Here is a 17,500-nt window from a genome sequence, read left to right on the forward strand (position 1 = left end):
GTGATGCAAGCTTGTACAACTGCCATTTAACACAAAGCCCCCCTTCTAGGGCTCCCTGGCACAAAAAAGGGGTTCTGCGGCCAAATTAATCAAATAAATCAATTAATCAAATATCAATTTGGGCGTCCTTGGTACGAGTATTGATACTTTTACTCAAGTAAAACATTCGAGTACTTTTTTCATCACATAAAACTATTTGTCACACATCACACAGAATCTAAAGTTTTAGACTCCCTTGTATTGGGTCAACTCACTCATTCAAGGCCACCCCCAATTGCCAGAAGCACTTTGTGAGCGGTGGAGGCTGAGTCACCACAGGTGTCAAATAACCAATCAAAATTCTAAAAAGAAAATGGCAAGTCTATTGTGGAGGGAAACATAATTGGTCTAGCAGCAATCACCATTGGAAACGGCGGTGTTCTGAAAATGGCAGAGTCTTGACGTCATGGGCAGGTTCATGAGCTGAGAAGGCCAGACTGTGGCCGATGTACAGCACAAGATCAGACATGTACGTACGGTACGGTGTTGAAGGAGAGACCAAGAGTCAAAAAGAAATGACTAGACTCCAGAATCTGCATGCCTATATCGTTGCTGTCGGGAGGAAACTCATAAATCAGTGCTATTGAATACCTTTACGTCTGTGACGTGTAAAGGAAGTATTAAAAAGCGCTTCAGACAAAATCTCTTAACTCCATTGAACCCTCAATTAAGTAAGTATAAGACTGACTTCAACGTTGACTTCGGCTGTTTAAAGCATTTTTCAAGGGTTCCTTTGAGAGTTCTCTGTATATATGCTAACCCTGCTCTCTGCTTTGTTTCAGGCTGCCTCCGTATAAACCAGTATCTCCCAGTTCCACCCACTGCAACGGTAAATCTGTGTCTACCAATGATGTTATACATTTTCGCCCGTCAGTCAGTCTGTCTGTCTGTCTGTCAGTGAACAACGTATTTCAAGGCTGCACTGGCTCAGGAGATAGAGTGGCTGTTTGTTTTTCCATCTCCAGCTACTCCATCCTGTTCAAGAGTCCTCGAGCAGGGAAGCATTGAACGCCTAACTGCTCCCGACAAGCAGGTTGGTGCCTTGCATAGTTTCCTCCGCAGTCAGTGAGTGAATGTGTGTGAGTGATGAAAGGCTCCATAGAAACGCAGACCAGTTAGTGTGCAAGTGCTGGAGGGCGTTAGTGTAATTATTTAACTTCCTTTTGGTAAGTTTGTCAAATGACATGGAAATGACTGACTGAATTTGAGAACACTGTTGTGCTTTCTTGGCAGCCGGTCTGCGCTGCACTTGAATGATTACCATTAAGTTTGGAATCATTAATAACGATTTGAGTCAAATTATCCAAATCTTCTACAAAAAGGACTACATTTTTCCAAGGGGTGGAAAAATCATTTTCCAGACTTGACTGACTTTGGATGAAGTCTGACTCCGCCCTATAGAGGGTAAGTGCATGCTTAAAGTGAATGGCACATCGAGTGGCAAAGCAACATGCAAAGTGAGTTTAACATTGTTTAACGTTGTTCAATGCAATCAGATATGACTTTTCTGTGTGGATGGATGGGCTGTCAAGGCCAGAAAGTAGTGTTTTGCCACTCAGTAGGCGTTCCTGCATAACTTCCTGGTTTGATGATGATGTCACGCGCATACCCTCTATAGAGAGACACCACTGGGCAGGGAGAAGCTACTGTATACAGCCACAGTATATAGAAGCAGTACCTTGCTGTGGTCTGTAGGGGGCGTCTCCACGGCAGGGAAGAGGTCCTGGAGGATTCCGTTGAAGAGCAGCAGGTCGTCAGAGGTCAGCTTGGCGAGGTTCATGTCCTTGAGAGACATGACCAGGATCTGAGGACAGAGGGCAAGGGTCACACAACACGTCACCTTTTTTGGGAGGAAAATGTCTCGTTTTCTAATCAAAGTCTCTGGACTGAACGTGGCTGCTGGCACCTGGGTGATGGATGCTCACACACTGTGCAGAGCAGCGATAACAAACATTGAACAATGTATAACAGGGGAAACGGAGGCACTGGAGCAGCTCAGACAATGTAGGCCCTTAGTTTAATAACAGGGTGCAAGTAAAAAGTGACAACGTTTTGATTTTTCAGTTACATCTTCGACCTGAAGAAGATGTAACTGAAACATCGATATGTTGTCCGTTATTAAACTAAGGGCCTAAAATGTCTGAGCTGCCCCAGTGCCTCCTTTTAGCATGTAACCTGTCTTGCTTCTGAGATGCACTAGACTGGCCTGCCATAGGCTAGAGGCTGCCTCTGAGATGCACTAGACTGGCCTGCCATAGGCTAGAGGCTGCCTCTGAGATGCACTAGACTGGCCTGCCATAGGCTAGAGGCTGCCTCTGAGATGCACTAGACTGGCCTGCCATAGGCTAGAGGCTGCCTCTGAGATGCACTAGACTGGCCTGCCATAGGCTAGAGGCTGCCTCTGAGATGCACTAGACTGGCCTGCCATAGGCTAGAGGCTGCCTCTGAGATGCACTAGAGGCACGGCTGGAATGCCCTTCTACAATAATATATAACAGGGATCAGTGGTGTGAATTAACTACTTAACAAGTTGACTGCCCCCGTTTGGCCATAGGTGGTATTTAGTTAGTTTTGCGCCAGCCGGAATTGGGAAGATTACAATACATTCACTTCCGTGGTCCCGGCTCGCAGACCTCCATTGTAAGAAACGGCTTATGTTAGCATTATCGCACACAATGTTTATCTTTCGCCAGAAATGTTAATATTATTTCAATCGCGATGCGATGAAGAAAAATCCCAACCTCGGATGGATGATCAACACCACGGACAGCGCTCGTAGTTTCAGAGAAATACAGCGAGGGTATGTCCTATTTTAAATGGTACTCTATGATTCCATTTGGACTCTTGGTTAGATTTGTTCTATTTTCACAAATATTAACATTGCAATTTAGATAGCGTGACGTTTAGACATGCTAGATTCATTGTCTACCCGATGTTCTATTTGCTTTGAGGCACTGATTGTTCTATCTGCCAGTCTACATTTGCAACTATTTACCTTGTCGTTTACTGACTAGAGTTGCATGTGCTTACTTAAATGTGCAAGTTGCTCTGGACCAGAGCGCAGCCTGCTCAATGTCTAAATTGTGAACACCTTTCATCCCTAGCAACGGGCTGCTATTGCTATGCAAGCTCACACCATGCAGCGCAGGCCCTGAGGCTGAGCCCCGCTGTGGGGACATTTTCACTGTAATGCATAACTAATTTACCTGGGAGGGAGGGGGGGGGATGAAAACGCCACAGAATAAAGTCCATGTTTTTGGCCAAATATTTCAGAAATTGTGAAAATAGCCGATCTACAAGCTATAGATTGTCTATTTTCGCTATTAATTGTATGACAAAGAACGGGCTTAACTCATTAAAGGACCACTTCACCACCTGTCTTCATATAATTGGTCCTCACTAATGTTCATGATAAAATACAGGGTGGTTAGTGGTGACATGGTCAGGGTGGTGACATGGTCAGAGTGGTGACATGGTCAGGGTGGTTAGTGGTGACATGGTCAGGGTGGTTAGTGGTGACATGGTCAGGGTGGTGACATGGTCAGGGTGGTTAGTGGTGACATGGTCAGGGTGGTGACATGGTCAGGGTGGTTAGTGGTGACATGGTCAGGGTGGTGACATGGTCAGGGTGGTTAGTGGTGACAGGGTCAGGGTGGTGACATGGTCAGGGTGGTTAGTGGTGACATGGTCAGGGTGGTGACATGGTCAGGGTGGTTAGTGGCGACAGGGTCAGGGAAGCAACACGCTCCATATGTACACAGCTGATTGACACCACCAGAGGAACAAACACATGGGAGAGAAAAGGAGCGAGTGATCAGTTACGAAATGACGGGTTCTTTTCAACCGATGCTGTTTCAAGTCGGCCCCTTCCTTCCTTTGATACATTTTTGATCACAGACACAATCCCACGGGGTGGCCCCAAGCACACACACCTTCCCTCAGTGTCGTCCCTTCATCTGTACCTCTGTGTGTGGACTGGGTTATGCGTGTGTGTTTATGTGCACGCGGGTGTGTGTGTGTGCGCGAGACCAACCTCAGGCCATGCTGATTGACAGGGTGATATTCCAGTAGCCTCTTAAATGAGACACATCTGACTGACATCCTATACTATGGCATTCACATGTGACAGATGACATGTCTGTTTACACACAGATGAGTGAGATGACACATATAAAACAGAGTGTTGGGGTGACGTCAGTTTTCGGTGGTCACCTTATCACCAAAAACTGGAGTATGAATAGACCTCCAGTCTAGTATGTTGAAACTTGACGAAGACAGACAGACAGACAGACAGACAGACAGACAGACAGACAGACAGACAGACAGACAGACAGACAGACCTCTTCGTCGGTCATGTTGGGGCAGCAGCGTCTCTTGGTGCCAGCGTAGTGCAGCAGGGTGTGCAGCGCACGCAGACCAAAGTCATAGTGGTTCTGTTTAGACAACAAGTCGACCACCAGGCGGTACAGACTGATCACCTTCTGAGACAACTCCTGGAGGGAGAGAGGGGGAGAGAGAGAGATGGGGAATAATGAAAGAACATTATTAGGGGGTTATCTTCCTTGGACAAATAGGTTAAAAAGTGAGTGGTGCAACTCCGTTGCACCCAGGGTGCCGGGCCCGATTCCGGTGAGCCGCCCCGTGTCAGAAATGGTTGAGAAATGACAGTTACCGTGTGGGGGTCCCTCTACTATACTGTACTGTAACTACTGTACAGTCAGCCAGCCAGCCAGCCACCCACCCACATAGCTCCGTATAAGGGAGTCGTTACACCACTCAAAAAATACAATTACACTCTAGAGATAAAAAGGTAGAGACACAGACAGCTATTCATTTCAATGGAAGTTGCTCAGTGGCGTTTGAAGCACCCAGAGCAATGTTCTACTAATGCATTTTCTTGATTTGTGTGATAGTGAACGCGCCTGAAGCGATTCATGAGCCAGCGCTCCGTGTTAAACCCCAGCTGGGGGCCTGGTGTAGATAGATAGTTATAACATACTGTATAGTTCCAAACACTACTGTACAATCATTACTGTATACTGTAGTTCCAAACATACTGTATACTTTACTTGTATAGTGAATCCAAACACCACTAACGAACCCATCCACTCATCCCTCCCTCCATCCCCTCGCTCCCTCCAGCATGGCTGGGCTGTGTCAGTTTTGAGTAGTGAGTGTTAACATGCATGGTACAGTGAGGGTCCATTTTTACAGCAGCTTGCTGTGTACTCCCTCCGTCAGATAATTACTGTTCCCAACAGGAGACACATCTGCCACCCTGCAGGCATCAGTGTGTGTGTGTGTGTGTGTGCGTGCGGTACGACTGCTGAGCTAGTTTTTCAAGCCATGGCATGAAGTTCTGTGTGATTTGAATCTTGTTCAACACATGCTGGGTAGGACACACACACACACACACACACACACACACACACACACACACACACACACACACACACACACACACACACACACACACACACACACACACACACACACACACACACACACACACACACACACACACACACACACACACACACACACACACACACACACACACACACAGAGAATTGGCATGCTGTAATTCACTCAACTAAAGGATGAATTGCATGTTTCTTGCTCGTTTGCTCTGCTTCTGATCTGTACAGCACTTGAGTCAAAATTGGTTGTTTTAAATGGGCTCTATAAATAAAGCTCGATTTGCTTTGATTTGATTCGATTCGATTTAATGCTGTAATTCACTCAACTAAAGTATAAAATGGCATGGTGTAATTCCAAACAAATAAGATCCTCTCAATCTGTGATCCAAACCGGAATCATTTACTAATTGTAAGGTTTATAACGGTTTAGGTTTAAACCATTAATTGTGAGGACCAGGAACAGTTGTCCTTAGTCCTCACAATGTCTATTCATCATAATTATACCATAGTGTTGATTGCGTCGAACTAAAACTATGATGAAAAATGGTTCGCTATAGCTTTTTTTCACTGACGAAAACGCTCACAAGCTCCCTTTTTTTGTCTGTTGCTTTTATAAATATTTAACCAATGAATAAGTATTAACATAATAACTACATTGGATCCAGAGGAACACGGGTAATGGTTTGGTCATACAAGGTACACCCGACAGTGACGACATACCGATGCATATTCTCTAAGTTTGAAAGGAAAAGGCAAGGCAGTTTTTTTTCTTTTAATTGAATCCATCAGATAGATTTGACGATACTGCGTCTCTATCAGACTGGAGGAACTCAATCTCCAATCGGCTGATTGCCTGAGCTCTCCACATAAAAGAAGCCAAGTGTGTTTCATTAAGGCGCTGATAATTCAACAAGATATGTCCTTTAGAAACCAGCGCAGCATTCAGAGCGCTAGCAGAAAGATCACGGGGTCTGGGGCTGTCCGTTTAGCGGATCCAAGCGGACAGTGCTGGATTACTTAAGTAACAATACTGCGATGTAAAAATACTCTTCCAAGTAAATGCGACGCATTAGGAGCTAGTATAGATCGGCTATTTTCAAATGGCCGAAATGTATATGCACTGCCACTGAGATGATACTGTAACTGTATGTTTTGCATTGCAATAATAATCAAAATCTGCAAAGGAACTATAGTAACTAAAGTTGTCAAATAATTGAAGTGGAGTAAACGTATACACTATTTGTCTCTGAAATGTAGTGGGGTAGAAGTAAAAGTACAGAAAATGTGACGTCGGCTACTGCAAGTAATAAAGTACAAATACCTCAAAATGTTACTTAAGTGCAGTACTTAAGTAAATGTACTTAGTTACTTTACACCACTGCACATGGATAACAAAACAGACGAGGACAGATCCCTCTGGGTTTGTCCGTGCGGTGATGCTAGCCTCGCGCAGTGCGGGTGATGCTATCCTCGCGCAGTGCTTCACTTTTAGGGATTCAACGAACTATTTTAAATCTAGGCTCAAAACTCTTGTTCACTGAAAGGCATTTGAATCGTCCTGATATGGTGTTTTTGCACTTATCTCATTGTTTCTGTTTGATCTGTCGATAATTATCGCTTAAGTATTCTTCTGTGGGCGCGGTGGCACAGTTGGTAGTGCTGTCGCCTCACAGCTAGAAGGTCCTGTGTTTGATTCCCGCTGGGGACGCTGTGGGCGCTGGGGGCGTGTTCTCCTCTCCGCGTCATCAGTGCCCATACCCGAGGCGGGGTTGGCGAAAGGGCCTTGGCCTTTCTGTGTGCAGTTTGCATGTTCTCCCCGTGTCCCCTAGGGTAGGTAGTAGGTAACCTCACAAAAAACATGGAGTAATCCTGGTCTCTAAACTACCTCCCCCTGATGGAGGGGAAAGGAACTGGTCGGAATAACGTGTTCCTTCTGCATGCGCTACGTCCGGCCGGGGAAACTCCCCCAGTCAGGTGAAAAGAACTCCTCATGCATAGAAGGAAGCATGAGGTCAGTCCGTTGCCCCCCCAGGTTGGCAGAGTAAACGCCCAGGATTACATTAGATAATTGAAAAAAAGTATGGGTCAAAATGGATAAAAATTTAAAATAAAAAGTATGCTTCTGTGTGTTGTATTTGTTGTGCTTTTTCTGTCGTTGACTTTTAAATCTCGACTTGAAACCCACCTTTTCACCTTGGCTTTTAACCCTGGTTGAGTTTCTATGGTCAATGTTTCACTGTCTAATGACGCTGCTGCGTCTTGCATTTTTCAGTGGTGTGTTCTTGCTGTTGCTTTTCTGTGTTTTAGCTAGTGTGCAAGTGGATTGGATTGGATGAATCACAAGCACTATGGTACAACGAAAGTTGTGTTTTAATGTGCCTTATAATATCAGGGTCCATTATTTATTCTGCATTTGAGCCACGGACCACCATTTGATGATATTCTGTTATCGTTGAATATGATCTTGTCCACAATTCCATGCCATATTGATGTGGTGCCATAGGAGAGATAACAGGCGAACGATAACAAAATAACAATTCTTCTACATTCTCTAATTGTGTAGACTTCTTTAAATTAAGTAATGCAGAGGAGCCATTTGGTTACCTCATTTAGCTGCGGACTACCTGGAACTCCCTCCAGGACCACTGGTTAAAACCATTGACCCAAATCAATTAGTCTGATTAACCACATAAGACGAGAACGGTGTTCAATGTTCATAGAAAATGGCAAAATAAAGTACAGTATCGTTTGTCCCTTTAGACGAGAACAGCTTTTTTGGTGGGTGAAAAAAACGTAACAAAGTGAAAACACCTTCCAGGGTAGAAATCTTTGAAAACGCTGTGCCCTCCTGTCTCCTTGTAAACGGGCAAAACGGTGATTCCTAAAACTTGTGACATCATGGCTCACGTGAGTTCGCACAACGCATATGTTTATTACATTGATGCAGAGCCGTAGGCCATATTTGGAGTTCCTAGAATGAGCAAGCGCTCCCTCGCCCCGCTCATCCTACACATGTAGACTAGTGATGGAGAATGTAAAACCATGATGTAAGAAGTCAAAGTCAAAGTCTTCTCCTTCGTGTAAAGGCTCGATAAAACATGAGAACGCAACGGGACTTTGCCGTTTTCTCTTTCGACCGTTCTCGTGTAAAAGTGGTCTAAAATTCAGTGAAGACAGTGTGAGAGATTAGTCTTTTCCTACTCTTCCAGTTAATTTATCCCGTATATGAGCATAAGGACTATGTTCTTACACGTACAGAATTGCCACACAAAACCAGCTTGTACATCAGCTGCTCTGTTTTCGAATATCCACATTGTTTTTGTATAATTGATCAAATCAATTTGTTCTATCAGCTGCTGCAACCCCGCTTAGTCTGACATGCTGTTGGAAGCGGCCTCCTGTGTCACAGCAGCATCGCCTCTGCAGTTCACACTGAAATCATCTCCTCCTGTTGCAGAGCAGCATCGTCTCTGCAGTTCACACTGAAATCATCTTAGTCTGACATGCTGTTGGAAGGCCTCCTGTTGCACAGCAGCATCGCCTCTGCAGTTCACACTGAAATCATCTTAGTCTGACATGCTGTTGGAAGCGGCCTCCTGTTGCAGAGCAGCATCGTCTCTGCAGTTCACACTGAAATCATCTTAGTCTGACATGCTGTTGGAAGCGGCCTCCTGTTGCAGAGCAGCATCGCCTCTGCAGTTCACACTGAAATCATCTTAGTCTGACATGCTGTTGGAAGCGGCCTCCTGTTGCAGAGCAGCATCGTCTCTGCAGTTCACACTGAAATCATCTTAGTCTGACATGCTGTTGGAAGCGGCCTCCTGTTGCAGAGCAGCATCGCCTCTGCAGTTCACACTGAAATCATCTTAGTCTGACATGCTGTTGGAAGCGGCCTCCTGTTGCAGAGCAGCATCGTCTCTGCAGTTCACACTGAAATCATCTTAGTCTGACATGCTGTTGGAAGCGGCCTCCTGTTGCAGAGCAGCATCGCCTCTGCAGTTCACACTGAAATCATCTTAGTCTGACATGCTGTTGGAAGCGGCCTCCTGTTGCAGAGCAGCATCGCCTCTGCAGTTCACACTGAAATCATCTTAGTCTGACATGCTGTTGGAAGCGGCCTCCTGTTGCAGAGCAGCATCGCCTCTGCAGTTCACACTGAAATCATCTTAGTCTGACATGCTGTTGGAAGCGGCCTCCTGTTGCAGAGCAGCATCGCCTCTGCAGTTCACACTGAAATCATCTCCTCCTGTTGCACAGCAGCATCGCCTCTACAGTTCACACTGAAATCATCTTAGTCTGACATGCTGTTGGAAGGCCTCCTGTTGCAGAGCAGCATCGCCTCTGCAGTTCACACTGAAATCATCTTAGTCTGACATGCTGTTGGAAGGCCTCCTGTTGCAGAGCAGCATCGCCTCTGCAGTTCACACTGAAATCATCCTAGTCTGACATGCTGTTGGAAGCGGCCTCCTGTTGCAGAGCAGCATCGCCTCTGCAGTTCACACTGAAATCATCCTAGTCTGACATGCTGTTGGAAGCGGCCTCCTGTGTCACAGCAGCATCGCCTCTGCAGTTCACACTGAAATCATCTTCAGCAGCTGGTGGTGCCCAGTGGTGATTGAGTCATTGAGGTGTTTGTACTCGAGTAATTTCCATTACTTTTTACTTCTACTCCGCTACATCTCAGAGGCAAATATTGTACTTTTACTCCGCTACATTTATTAGAAAACTGTAGTTACTATAGTTACTTTGTAGATTTTGATTATTATTACAAAACATACAGTAACCACATCAACGCTATATACATTTAGATTACGCCTTGTGAGCTTGTAGAGCGGCTATTTTCAAGATTTGTATGCATCTGAAAACTTGAAATGGCACATTCTGCATAATGAGTACCTTAAGTACATTTTGATGCCAATACTTTTGTACGTTTACTCAAGTACATTTTGAATTCCGGACTTTGACTTGTAACGTAGGCATTTCAAAGAACCTCTGCGACTTTTTAAGATTTCTACAGAAGCAGGCAAAGCTCTCTATTTCTTGTGTGTGTGTGTTTCATACTTTTGACAGTGTGTACAAATATATCAATGCTGTCCAAAACACTTTGCAGGAACTGGAAATTACATATTTTCAAGACACAAATCTTCTCTGGGTCTCTACAAAACCTTTTCGGATAGGAGTCTGCTGCCAAACACATATTTAGGGTCCTTGCCATGAAAATGCTTAAGAACCCCTGCCAAAGCGGCGAGGTCGTGTGCACGCATCCGCCTGGGTGACAGCCGACTGCTGGGCAAGCACTGGCGCTTTGGCATGGGGGGTCAGATCAACATATGGAATGAATTCTGTACTGGCTATTATATGGCGCGTGTCTTGAGTGTACAGGTTTTGATGAGGTCAGATCAACATATGGAATGTCATAACAGGTCAGCTCCATATGTGGAGATCTAAGGGTCTAGTTTTCCGCCGTCTGCCGGGCGTGGCTGCACTAATAACTTCGGGGCGGGCCCGTCTAGAGTTTAAATGGACAGGTATCAGTCAAAAGGGAGACATCGAAGAGGATGAGGAAGGATCAACATATGGAATGTCAGAACAGGTCAGCTCCATATATGGAGATGTAAGGGTTTGCGGTTTGAGGTCAGGTGTAGAGTTGCTGGGCAATATTGATTGACATCATCAGGGATCTCCATCCCTGATGATGTCACGTGATGTCACGAGGTGAAAAACAAACTAACCAACTAACTACCTGAGTGACTGACGGACGGGAATTGCACGTTGTCATAGTAAATGCGACCTGTGGTCGCTATACAAAATGTCCGCATTAGGACTTCACGTTACCTCGCACTTGCCGAAGCCTGCTCCAAACAGCGTGATGTGGGCGATGACGGCGGAGTCAGGCACCACCATGGAGAACGGTCTGAACATGCACGCCAGGTTGTCTGGAAGCTCCCTGTGGCCGTCGTGACCTGCAAAAACACAGTCATATTTGTCTGAAGTGAGACACTGTATTTCCCTTTTGTGCGGTTCTGTTCTTATTTTTCTTCTGTATTTATTAACCCATTCTGACCTGAGATCAGATTCATACGAGGTTTCCACTGGACAGACACTGGTCTGATTAACCCATTCTGACCTGAGAACAGATTCTAAAAATGTCAGTCGTTCTTCGATTTTTCAAAAAATAGCAGACCTACAAGCTCGTAGCGCGCCACTCGGTGGCGCGCTATGAGCTTGTAGATCTGCTATTTTTCAATAGCTAAAGCATGACATGATGCCAACACCAAGATGGGTTCCCGTTCAGAATGGGTTAAATTAGGCCACATTATAATTATATTAGCCAGTTACTTTACATTATTTTTGCAAACCACTGCTCCATCTCAACACAATAGTTTCCCACCAGCGTAGGGCTGATTCAGTGTCACACCGGATTTTAATATCACAATACACTCGACGTAATTGTTCCTCTTTCTTTCGAGGCCAAGGTTTTCTATTACACATAAAGCAGGGGTGGCAATATTCTTGTTTTTCTGACCAACCGGCTTAATTTCACACAGTTTCATCATGTTAATGCGTGCAGCCTGCAGCCAAAAGCAGCATGTTATTGATCTGGTGAACTTTCATGGAGGTGACATCATGAAGAGTTGCTGTGATTGTGTTGACTTATGTCGTGAGCTCATTTTCTTGGGCAATTTCCAATGCTGTAGACAAACGTATATTATTTTATGACTGCCATATGCATGTAATTCATAGATGTTGTCTTTATGTTTGTTTTTAAAGTGGACTCTTTAGCCAATGGGCTAAAAGTGATCCAAATGATCGTGTGTGTGTGTGTGTGTGTGCGTGTGCGTGCGTGCACACCCACCAGGGTTCATGGTGATGAAGATGCCGCAGGACGGGACGAGGCGGATGGGGCGCTGGTCGTAAACAAAGCGGTCCTGTCCCGCTGCCAGGGCGACCTGGATGGCGCCGATCCGCTGGGCCAGCACCGACTGCACGCCCACGCTGACCCGGTTGAACTCGTCGAAACAGCCCCACGCTCCGATCTGCTCCGTAGGGGGACAGAGGACTTAAGTAAACGTATCAATACTGCAATGTGCAAATACTCCATTACATGTACTCGAGTATAAAGAGGACGAAATGTATTGGCTTCAAAATGTACTTTAAGTGCCAAAAGTAGAAAGTATTCGTTGTACATTATGTAATGTAATTCTGTTAATGTATAAAAAAAATATTTTGAAAATAGCCGATCAACAAGATCGTCTATTTTCAAATGGCAAGAATGTATATATGACTGAAATGGTTACTGCATGTACTTTTTGTAAAAAATTATCTACGAAGAAAAATAATCAACTAAAGTTTTCAAATGCAGTGGAGGAAAAGTACAATATTTAAATCTGAGATGCAGTGGAGTAGAAGTAAAAGTAAAAAGAACATTGGAAATATGGTACTCAAGTAAAGTATAAATAGCTCAAAATTGTACTTAAGTACTGCACTTAATAAGTAATTGGGTAAAGTACCTAAACACGCAAAATCTTGACATTGGCACATATTAATGGCCTATAACTTCATCGTACAAGTGTCGCACAAAAGCATTGAGACTAGCAATCTACTGTACAAGCTCACAAGGTGTCACGACTTTTCAGGATTCAAATTCAAAAATAGCAAAAGTAGTCTAATCACAATCACTGCCACCATCATCATCATCATCGTCAGGGTTGCACATAACTGGTGTGCAGGTGTGCATGCGTGGTCAAAATAAATGTTGCGGAATGAAAAGCCCTCACCGTACTGCCGCTATACTACAAATGTACTAGCTCTGGTACAGTACTTGCTGTAAGAAAGTAGACTATAAAACTAGTGACCATAGTTGCTCTTATTTTGAAGAGGAAGCCGTTTCGGTTTGTAACCTAATAGCTGCCATGACAAGATGTTATGATGCGGTACGAAGCGCTAGAATAACCAAGTAAACAAGAACCCACGTGGATCAAACACAAGCTTTTAGCCAGAGTTCATGTATTCACGATATCAAAACCATGCATCTGTGACTTAAACAATGTACACAAGTACATCAAACATGGAACCTCCGTGGCATTATAGGTGAGTAGTGTGTCATGCTGGCTGAGTAGAGTAGAGACGTCCGCCCGCAGTGACCACCAAGCAGCATCTCCATGGGTGCTCCTCTGAGAACCAACCCAAAAAGGTTATGTGCACCCCTGATCATCACCATCATCATCATCATGCCCACCTGTGCCAGGCCAGAGAACATGCGTGCCATGCACGTGTAGTCCAGTCCCTCGGAGCAGTTGACCACGATGACGTGCATGCCCAGAGCCTTGCCCAGCTCTTTGACCGTCTCCGTCTTGCCCGTCCCCGCCGGCCCTTTAAGAGAGCCCCCCCGATGGAGGTGGAGGGCTGTGGTCAACGCCATGAAGCACCTGGAGAAAGAACACGGCACACGCACACACACACAGTATTGGAAAATGTACTGTTTAAAAAGAACACAGGGCACGCACACACACACAGCATTGGAAAAAGTACTGTTTAAAAAGAACACAGGGCACGCACACACACACAGTATTGGAAAATGTACTGTTTAAAAAGAACACAGGGCACACACACACACACACACACACAGTATTGGAAAAAATACTGTTTAAAAAGAACACAGGGCACACACACAGAGTATTGGAAAAAGTACTGTTTAAAAAGAACACAGGGCACGCACGCACACACACACAGTATTGGAAAAAGTACTGTTTAAAAAGAACACAGGGCACGCACACACACACACACACACACAGTATTGGAAAAAATACTGTTTAAAAAAAACACAGGGCACGCACACACATACACACACAGTATTGGAAAATGTACTGTTTAAAAAGAACAAAGGGCACGCACACACACACACACAGTATTTGAAAAAGTACTGTTTAACTCTTTGACTACCGCCATTGAACTCCGACACCATCGCTTCCCCGTTGACAGGATGTTTTATTTAGAAAACCCCCAAATCACCCCAAATGAACCGGAAGTGAAATCGCCTATAATTAATGTGTCGATCTTAACTTTAAGAGTCATCAGAAGTGTTAATATTGTAACGTTGATTCAGAAATGAGCCCCTAAACATCGCCGTCCTGTTGAATCACCTCAATCTAAGGTTCAATACCAAGAAGAACGCTGCAAAAGATCGCGGCCATTACATTAAAACGTCTTTTGAAATGTGTAAATGGACCCTAATAGCTGTCATTATAGACCAAAATAGACAAACATTTGGCAACATCAGGTGAATATTTGGTGAAAGCCGACAGAAACTTTGTGTAAAATAGGCAAACGTTTGGTGAAAACAGACTTTCTATCTAAAGGCACAGTCAGCAGTAAAGCCAAAGCAATGTGGCATCTAAGACAATAAAAATATCGTGACTTAAAAAAAGTTTAAATTCCCACTAATTGCACAGCGTTAGCCCCAGCTAATGATATGCCTAGCAACAGCTCCCAATACTTTTGACAACATAATTACACAGCAACATATTGTGTCAGCTTGAAATAATTATGTCAAGCTGAGGTGTTAGCCAGTGATTATTATATTGCACAGACAAAGACACCGCTCGCCTCCGCCTGCACTAATGGAATTGAGTAATTATCCCATTCTGACCTGAGATCAGATTCATACGAGGTTTCCACTGGGACACACACTGGTCTGATGAACCCATTCTGACCTGAGATCAGATTCTAAAAATGTCAAGTCGTTCTTTGATTTTTCAAAAATAGCAGATCTACAAGCTCGTAGCGCGCCACTCGGTGGCGCGCTATGAGCTTGTAGATCTGCTATTTTTAAATAGCTAAAGCATAACATGATGCTAACACCAAAATGGGTTCCCGTTCAGAATGGATTATACAGGATGGTAATTACGGTGGAAATTAGCCGGTGTGAATGTCCCCAGAATAGGACTTGTGATCAGCGTGCCTGATACTAAACACTAAGCTACTACTAGTCAGTATCTGTATATGCACTATTATGAATGGTGGAAAGTAACTAACTAACTAACTATTTGACACACACTACCGTAAGTACAATTTTGAGGTACAGCACTTTTGATTTATTGGAGTATTTCCAATTTTCAGTAGGCTACATTTATTTCTGCTCATTTCAGAGGCAAATGCACGTCTTCGCGGTGTCACGCATTGTCAGCTTGTAAATCTGCTATTATCAAAAATGTTTTTTTTTATAAAGTTGAAAACTTGAAATGGGACATTCTGCATATGATATTATTTTGGTACTTTATACATTTTGATGCCAATACCTTTGTTCTTTCACTCATGTCAATTTTGAATTCTGGACAATTTACTTGTCACGGATCAGTATTTCTACATTGCAGTATTGATACTTTTACTTAAGTAAAACATTTGAGTACTTTTCTGACCACTGCCATAGAGTTTCTGTGCCAACAGAGATGTTGCCACCGGCACCGTAGCAGATAAATGCTTGCTCAGGGTGAGCCGGGGTCAACACATGTCTCTGCTGTGTGTGTGTGTGTGTGTGTGTGTGTGTGTGTGTGTGTGTGTGTGTGTGTCTGTGTGTGTGTGTGTGTGTGTGTGTGTGTGTGTGTGTGTGTCTGTGTGTGTGTGTGTGACTGTGTGTCTGTGTGTGTCAGCATGGTTGCCTTGTCATCTCGGACGGACTGACGCTGACCTGTCAGTGAGTGGGGTGATGACCAGTCGCCCTGAGTTCCCCAGGTACTCATAGCCGTACTTGAAGCACGCGCTGGTCTGTCGGATGACACAGTCGTCCACTTCCTAGGAAAAAGGGAGAAATAAGTCAGTGTGTGCGTGTGTGCGTGTCATGTCATGTTCTTTCTCTTTCTCTCTCCAGCTCAAAAGACTTGTCTGTCTTGTGTGTCTCGCTGTTCTTTGACAGAGAGGCCGTAAGTGTTTGAAGTGAGTGGTTCCCCCCCGCCCCCCAGTTGCTCATAAGAAAGAAAGTAGGAATGAACGATAAAATGTGAAGCAGTGAAGAGGCCAATCTGACTTTCATGCTCGCCGTTTTGCTGCAACGAGCCACTGAAAGAGCGAAAATGAAAATCAATCGTTACAGAGTACTCATTTCGTTTCAGTCATACCAATGATTTAAATTCTGCCCTCCATATTCCTGTAGAGTACAACGTTTCCCTTTGCAGCCCACAAAAACAAACACTACTTCCTGCAACAGCTAGGGGAGTCACACAAGAACAATGGGGACCAGTGCATAGCAGTGTTGGAAGGAGACAATACTTATTTTTCTGTAACGGTAGCTATACAACAGCAGTGTTCAAGGCCCGCCAAAATACAATTTAGTCGACTAAATCAACTGTAGATTTTGTCGATTTAGTCGATTAAAACTAGACTAACAATAAAACATTCCAGGTGACAAAAATGTGACTAAAACTAATTTAAAACTATTCAAAAGACTATGACTTAAACTAAAATACTGTACCACAGTATAAAGTAAAAGGCCTTTCATCAAAATTATACTTGAGTAAAAGCAAAAATATACACCAAAATATCTACCAAAGTAAAACATGGACGTGTGAGATGCGTCCACAATGTGTCGCAGACACGTTGCGTCTATTTTCACTATTAAGGTCTCCACACAGCGGGCGCGAATTCGGATTTTTAAGCAGCGTTTCTCCATCGGTTTTCCGAAAAACGCGGCCGGTGTGCAAACACCTTTATTGATGTCATTTTGTACTTTGGAATAATTATCACGTGCTTTTGAATACTTACTGTACAACAAAAGTACAAATTTGACTGTGTGAGTAATATAATTATGACCGGGTGTTCAGTACTTTGAGTATTGGGGTTGAGCACTTGTTCCACCACTGGGTTTATGTGGTTTCATTCAGCCCTAAACGCTGTGCCTCGGTTCTTTGTCTACGATACGACTTCAGAGACTTCGTTAAATAGTGCCACTGGCCGCCTTGTGGGGAACGAATTCATGCAATATGTAATTACAGTGCAGCATGGGGTAAATGCACGTGTCCGCTGTTATTAGCCTATCCACGCTTGTG

At 44.2% G+C, this 17,500-nt stretch overlaps 1 protein-coding gene across 1 annotated transcript in view; it reads right to left on the bottom strand.

Annotated features, from left to right (window-relative positions):
• The window catches only part of LOC308335939 (dynein axonemal heavy chain 2-like), a gene marked incomplete at both ends in the record, with an annotated part of 24,792 nt that overhangs the window by 5,397 nt on the left and 1,895 nt on the right, over positions 1-17,500 (bottom strand). Inside the window, 6 exons of the mRNA XM_080793162.1 lie at positions 1,718-1,843; positions 4,380-4,532; positions 11,295-11,422; positions 12,316-12,496; positions 13,699-13,888; positions 16,147-16,250. Of these exons, the coding sequence (XP_080649288.1) occupies positions 1,718-1,843; positions 4,380-4,532; positions 11,295-11,422; positions 12,316-12,496; positions 13,699-13,888; positions 16,147-16,250 (882 nt within the window). The remainder of the gene's footprint in view (positions 1-1,717; positions 1,844-4,379; positions 4,533-11,294; positions 11,423-12,315; positions 12,497-13,698; positions 13,889-16,146; positions 16,251-17,500) is intronic.

Source organism: Protomyctophum bolini (assembly GCF_963924005.1).
Source record: "Protomyctophum bolini genome assembly, chromosome: 20".
Classification (NCBI taxonomy): domain Eukaryota; kingdom Metazoa; phylum Chordata; class Actinopteri; order Myctophiformes; family Myctophidae; genus Protomyctophum; species Protomyctophum bolini.